This window comes from Lactuca sativa, chromosome 8 (genome assembly GCF_002870075.4).
Source record: "Lactuca sativa cultivar Salinas chromosome 8, Lsat_Salinas_v11, whole genome shotgun sequence".
Classification (NCBI taxonomy): domain Eukaryota; kingdom Viridiplantae; phylum Streptophyta; class Magnoliopsida; order Asterales; family Asteraceae; genus Lactuca; species Lactuca sativa.
In genome coordinates, this window is record NC_056630.2 from 77,348,546 (window position 1) to 77,355,985 (window position 7,440).

General features: G+C 36.0%; 1 protein-coding gene across 1 annotated transcript; it reads left to right on the forward strand.

Annotated features, from left to right (window-relative positions):
- Positions 1-732: 732 nt before the first annotated feature.
- On the forward strand, positions 733-3,888 carry LOC128127748 (receptor-like protein EIX2). Its single transcript, XM_052766431.1, has one exon. It carries the CDS (start codon positions 733-735, stop codon positions 3,886-3,888), a length of 3,156 nt encoding a protein of 1,051 aa, XP_052622391.1.
- The last annotated feature ends 3,552 nt before the right edge of the window (positions 3,889-7,440 follow it).

The following is a 7,440-nucleotide window of genomic DNA, read 5'->3' on the forward strand; positions in this document are numbered from 1 at the left end:
CTGCTTAGTTTGCAACTTGTAATTTTGTTGTGATAAATTAAAGTTATTATTTTCATATAATAACATAAGACAAATAAAGAAACTGAATATTCCATGTGATTTAGGGAGGCCAAGTTCTGATACAAGTAATGTCAAAAATAATAATAAAACTAAATGGACCTCATGTGTATCATAAATGTGAACATATTGATTAGTAATCTTGAACACTGTTTTTATTTAGACTTTATAATAATATCAAAATAATAACATGATTTCTAAATAATGTGATTAGAAGCTTGTAAGCATTAGACTTCCACTCATTTGACCTGCTCAACCCATCTAGCAGTTTCATATTTAGCTGCGATTTTAAATTCCCAGTTTATAATTGTAACCATCACTTAAAAATATTTATTATGTATCTATGATTTATCAAAATGGAGATGCTTGTTTGTCAAATACTGCGTTTTATTCAATTCATATTTTGTTAAAAATTTGTGGCGAAATAGAATTCCATGTGCTGTGTGGAATAGTCTTGTCCCACAAACCACTTTTTTTGATTGACAGACAAAAAAAAAAGCATAAGAATATAAGGTTGTGGATACAAATTCTCCTTTGACTTCCAAGTCTTCCAATATTCATTTATGGCTTTATAAATGTACTCGTTGCTTCGTCATAATAACCCATCACTTCTTCATCACAACCCATCTTTCTACTTCAACTTTCTTCTAAACTAAAACTGAGTTAAGGTTGATAATGGGGATCCATCTCATTTTCATATGTGTGTTTTTGTTTGCAGCCACATATACTTGTTTGGGGGTTGGAAATGTTAGTGTCCTTTGCTCTGAGCAAGAGCGACTTGCTCTTCTCAACTTCAAACACAGTATCCAAGATCCTTTTGAAATGTTGTCATCATGGGTTGGAAATGAGTGTTGCCTGTGGGAAGGAATCCAGTGTGACGGTGTCACTGGAAATGTTCAAGGCCTTCATCTCAAAGGAGATTGGCCCTACTCCTACAATTACTTAGCTGGTAACAAGGTGAGTTCTTCTTTGGCAGAGTTGAGGCATCTCAAATACCTCGACTTGAGTGGGAATGATTTCCAAGGAAGTCAGATCCCTGAGTTTATTGTATCCTTGAAACACCTGAGTTACCTGAATCTTTCTTATGCTAATTTTGATGGTATTATTCCTCCTCACATTGGAAATCTTTCTAATTTAAGGGTTCTTGATCTCAGTTCATACGATTCTGAAAACTTTCTGAAGGCAGATGATATGGCATGGGCTTTTGGCCTTTCGTCACTCGAGCTTCTCAACTTGAGTTATGTGGATCTTAGTGGAGCACAAAACTGGGACATGATGCTTCACATGATTCCCTCCTTAAAAGAGTTAAGTTTGTCACATTGTAGACTTTCCAATGTTAATCTTGGTCCTTTTCTTAATTCCAGTAGAATACTTCCTAATATAAAACACCTCGATCTTGGCTACAATTCTTTCAAAGGTCCACTCCCTGGCCTTCTTCAAAACATGACATCCCTAACATTCCTCAGTCTTTCTGGATTTAATCATAGTTTGGCATGGAACTTTCCAAACCTACTAAGCATGATCCCTTCTTTGTCAGAGCTTCATTTGTCAGGTTGTGGGCTGGATAAGACGCATCTATCTTCTCCACATCTTAATTACAGTACACTTTCTAACATCCAGCACCTCGATCTTAGCAATAATCCACTTGGAGGCATATTTCCATCTTTTTTGACAAACATGAGCTCCCTAGAAGTCCTTGACCTTTCAGATACCATGCTGAATTCATCGATTCCTACTATGCCTAAACTTCTAGAGCTTCATCTTTCTTCTAACAAGTTTAAAGAGATTGAGGATGTTGGAATCTGGAGACAGTGCCACCTGAAACAATTGCGTGTGACAAATAATGTGTTCCGTATGGAAATGACTGACCCACCAAAAAACGCATCAGAATGCTCCCAATATTCTTTGGAGTTGCTGGAATTAAGTTGGAGTTTAAATGGTAGAATTCCAGAAACACTTGGAAGACTGGCGAATTTAAGACACCTTGATCTATGGCAGAATGGACTGACTGGTTCAATCCCTGAATCTGTAACAGGATTAAGATTTTTACAAGTACTTGATCTATCTGAAAACCAGTTGACTGGTCTCATTCCAGAATTCCTTGGGAATCTTACCCAACTCGCCCTTTCTTATAACCAATTGAATGGTTCAATTCCAGAATCCCTTGGAAAATTAGCATCTTTAACAGATTTGGATCTAGGATCTAATTTATTAGACGGGACTATTCCAGTTTCGATTGGGCAACTTGCCAAACTCCGTACTCTATCTATCTCTAACAATTCTTTAGAAGGAGCGGTTACCGAAGCCCATTTTGCTAATCTTTCAGTGTTGAAGCTCTTGGATGCTTCTTCTAACAGTAAGCTGACATTGAATGTTTCATGTGGGTGGATACCTCCATTCCAGTTGATATCTCTTAGTCTCAGCTCTTGCAAAATCGGGAATGGATTTCCGCAGTGGCTTCGACATCAGAGGAAACTTAAGAGGTTAGAGTTGTCCACATGGCTGCCGAAGATGCCCATCATTTCTTGGTTAGATCTCTCTCACAACAAACTCAGCGGATCTTTGAAAAACCTTCCTAATGCAGGAAATGGTGATGCATATTGGCCTTTACCTCTATTATTTCTAGAATATAACCTTTTCAATGGGTCGATTCCACGGTCATTATGCAGAAGAACAAATTTGAAAGGGCTTGATCTTTCAAGAAACATGTTAAGTGGGAAAATTCCCAACTGTGTGGGGAATCTGCAGGGTTTGGTTATCATGAGTATAAGCTCAAATCAGCTCTCTGGTGCCATTCCTAGCTCAATTGCTCTTATTTCATCATTATTTTGGTTAAATTTGAACAAAAATAACTTTACTGGTGAAGTTCCTCCAGAATTAGGGAATCTACAAAGTTTGCGAGTCTTAGATTTGGGTGACAATAAATTATATGGAAATATACCCAATTGGATAGGGAAAAAACTTACATCTTTGATAGTTTTGAGGTTACACAAAAACAACTTCACTGGTAGAATTCCTCCATCTCTTTGCAAAAGTTCAAATCTTCAAATTTTGGATCTTGCATACAACAACTTAACTGGAACCATCCCTCCGTGTGTAGGAAACTTAAATGGCATGGTTGTGAGTCACTCGATATATGAGCATTTTTTAGATATCGATGATGATATGAATGTGATTCAGGTCATGAAAGGTGTTGATCTTGAATATACAACAACTTGGAGAATGGTTTATAACATGGACCTTTCAAGCAATAAACTTGAGGGAGAAATACCGGTCGAGCTAACTGCACTTTCTATGTTGGTGGGTCTGAATCTGTCTAATAATCATCTGAGAGGGGGTATTCCAGAGAGCATTGGAAAGATGATGAAGTTGGAAACTCTTGATTTCTCAAAAAACGAGTTGAGCGGGAGGATCCCTTCAAGCATGGCGGCTTTGACTTTTTTGAGCCATTTGAATTTGTCACACAACAACTTGTCGGGTCAAATTCCAATAGGAAATCAACTGCAGACGCTTATTGATGATCCATCAATATATGCTGGGAACAAACATCTATGTGGACCTCCATTGCAAAACACTTGCTCAAATCATCAAGATTCAACAACAACAACAAGCAAGAAGAAACACAAAGCAGCTGATGAGAAGATGGAGGTATGGTTGTTTTATGTGGATATAATGAGTGGTTTTGGAACAGGGTTTTGGGGTGTTATTGGAGTTCTGATGTTCAAGAAGCAGTGGAGACACAAACTTTTCATGTTTGCTGAGGAAACCATGGATAAGATATACGTTGCAGTTGTGGTAAGAGTTGCCAAGTTCAAGAGAGGAAGAGAATAGCTGCATAGATCATGTGGAATGCAAGTAGTTCTTGAATGCATGTTATCAGTGATAGTTTTGCTTTTGAGATATGCTTATTCTAATGTATTACTATTTGGATTTTGTATTTGTATGGCCTTTGTGATATGAGTGTTGTTTAGAGGTGCTAATTTACAAAATTTCTTTTGGATTTGGTATTTATACATGATCAAGTTGTAGATTTAGATTACTATGTATTTGAGTTGTAGATTTTTTTTTTCTTTTTAATTCTCGACCTTCTGCTGCTGCTCTCACTCCCAACATGCGGTTGCATCCCTCAGTTTTCCTCTACATTGGTCCAAGTAAGTAATTAGACTTCTTATGAATAGATTTGACTAGTTATCCTCAAAAAAGCATTTTTGTTCCAAAACAATAAAAAAATTTGTTGCAATATTGGTGGTTATTTTGATGTTTTATAGCAATTTTGGTCATGTTCCAAGTAAAGTTACCATCTTACCCTTCATCTAAAAATATTGTAAGTTTATATATATTAAAATGCCTTTGAACATTGCAGTTTTGGTTATATTTTTAATGGAACAATAAATTATTAAATTTGTCTATTGTATCAGGTGAAAATTACCAATTGTGTTTGGAATCTGCATGAGATTAAGCTCAAATCAGCTCTCTAGTAGCATTCCATGTTCAATTGCTCGTAATTCATTATTATATTGCTTAAATTTCCTCGGGAATTAGGGAATCTATAAGTTTTGGAAGTCATAGATTTGGGTGACAATAAACTCGGTGGAAATATTCCCAAATGTATCGGGAAAAAACTTACATATTTGGTAGTTTTGAGGTTCCACAAAATCTTCACTGGTAGAATTCGTTGATCTCTTTGCAAAGATGGGATCTTGATTTCAATGTACAACGTCCAAAAGCTTACCTTGAACATGGGTGGGTAATAAATTCAATTATGGATAATATTCTGTTCTTCCCTTTCTGAAGTAAATTCGTGATTTTTCTTCACGAAAATCATTTGATTTTGGAATAACTAACAAATTAGCAAATGGGTGCTGTTTTACAAGAAGCAATCGGTCATTACAAGGCCCTTATGACCCAATTAACATCATGAAGAACTAGGTAAGTATTGTATACTAATTCTTGTAAAAAAAGCATGGTGGTTGTTTTGTGAATCCAACCATGAAGTTTGAAATTTCCATTTTTCAATCAATAATTGGTACTATATTCATCTTTATGAAGGTGCTTCAACGCCGATGATTACATCTACTTCAAGGTCTTTGCGAGTTTTTATGTTCTTTCGATCTTTTACTCAGATACATAAACCGACATACGGGTGTTTATCGGTAATGGATTTTTAGGTTGATGTTAATTGTATCATGTGTAAACCATAATATGCTCAATAACTTGCAATTATTGATGAAATAATCATGCATTGATTGGCTTGATTCTTTGTTTTGCAGCTTCTCGATATGTGTGTGAATGCTAACTCAGGTTATTCCTTCATTTGATAAACCTAGTGTGTTTAGTCTTAAAGAGAAATATTATATACTCACTCAGGTGATGCCTTCATTTCATCTTATGACTTATATTTCATCTCACATCTGTTTTAAGGTTGCTAGAAGTTACATTTCTGGTATAAAGGGTGTCCCTGGTTGTACTTGCATACTTTGTTAGTCAGTATTAGATACACACCATATATAGGTTATGTTGTAATTTAGTTGCTACCTACAGTCAAAGTCAAACCATTCTTGTTCCATTCATATATGTTTTTTTACAATTAAGTTTCATCACGTGCATTGTAGCAATTATTCTAATAAACATTTATGGGTTGTGTTCTTTAATGCTTGCAGATCTCGAAGTGGTGGTTCGATGGACTCACAAAGTGGGAAACGAAAGGAAGAACAAACGAAGAGACCGATAAGGGTAACAAAGTGGGCGTGATAAACTCATTAGGACATCGCTTTATTTATATAAGGGGGTGTCCAATCTTGGGGAACAAGGGTTGACTGTGGACCAGAGTCAATTGCCACATCAGCTGTGACTAGGCAGCCACCTCACTGTTTTTTTTTACTGATTTGTCATAGAAACTTTTTATTACAGGTCAAGGGACCATTTCAACTGGTCAATGTATATGTCGTTCCCTTAATGTACAAAAAAGATTAATTGGGTGACCTTTTAAAAACAAACTTGACAAGTTCGTTAGGATAAGATGACATTTTCCCTTTTCCTATTAACAAATCCACAAGTTCGTGTATCTCATTTCCGACTTAGATATATCGTAATCATAATATCGGTATTTAAATTTACAATTTCGTGTATCATTTCAAGAGATTCTAAGTATTAGATTACACTTTGGATAAGTTTCAACGTGCTCCCAACTTGTTTGTTTCATTGTCACTTTAGCCCAACCAATTTATCGTTTTATTTTAAAATGTTTGTCATCTTATTATTTATTTATTTATATATTTTGCGTATGAAGGGAACCAACTTGTGTTTTACCGCTAATTTATGTAACAAACCCATTATAATCGGTTAGTTTGTTATTTGCCTTTTTTATTTGGCTAGAAAGTGTTGACATGTAGCTTCGTCATTCTAATTTCTTCCCATCTGTCAAACTTTCATCTACATATCAATCATATGGCGGTTGGTTTAGTGATAAACCGATAACAATTAAAAAGTCTTCCCATATGTGGAGATAGAGGCAAGAGAAAGGCGCGCACAAACACACATACACATTGCTGAGTTTCATCCCCCGCCTCCCCATTACCAAAACTCTAGTGCATACAAAGAAGATCAATGGAGAAGTACTTAGGAAACGAGTACACAAGAGACGCATGTGTTTATACACATCTCTTTCCTTTTCAATTTCAGTTATTTCTAACATTTTTCTCAATTTCTCGACGCCTTCCTTTGATTGTGTGTTTTGTCCGTTTAGTTTCTCATCGAACATAATAACTCTATTTCTATTTTAGGTATAAACAAATTGAGATTTTCTATTAGGGATTTTGATCATCAAATTTTACAGAAATGTTTTTCGTTTCATGTTTTAGAGTCCCATGGAAATTTAACTTGAAGTTCGATATATAAAAAGAATCGCTTGATATAAATTATGTGTTCTTTCTGCTTGTCAGTTTTCAAGATGAATTTGGGAATGGTTTCTGGTCGGTGGTCAGCCAACTTCAGGAAAATTGATTATTATGTTCAGAACCGTCAGAGCTCCTCCCATGTGTGTTACTTGAAGGAGGTTAATGTTGTCCAAACACGATGGCGATTGAGTTGAGTTACACACAACAGTGATAAACGACCCCTACAAAGAATCTGGTAACTCCACCCTATACTAGGCTTTTGTAATCGTAGGAGGTGGTGGTTAGATAAGAGGGCGACATCGATGGTGGTTGTCGGAGATGATAACAAGGAGACATTGTTTTTTGAGAAGATTGATCACAAGCAAAGCAATTTCGAGTAGTTGATGATCTACAACGAGTATTTTGGTCTCAGAGTGTGTGAGAATGGTTGTTGACGGTGTAGAGGACATATCTGGTCATCAGAATAGCAAAATAAAGTTCTTACATC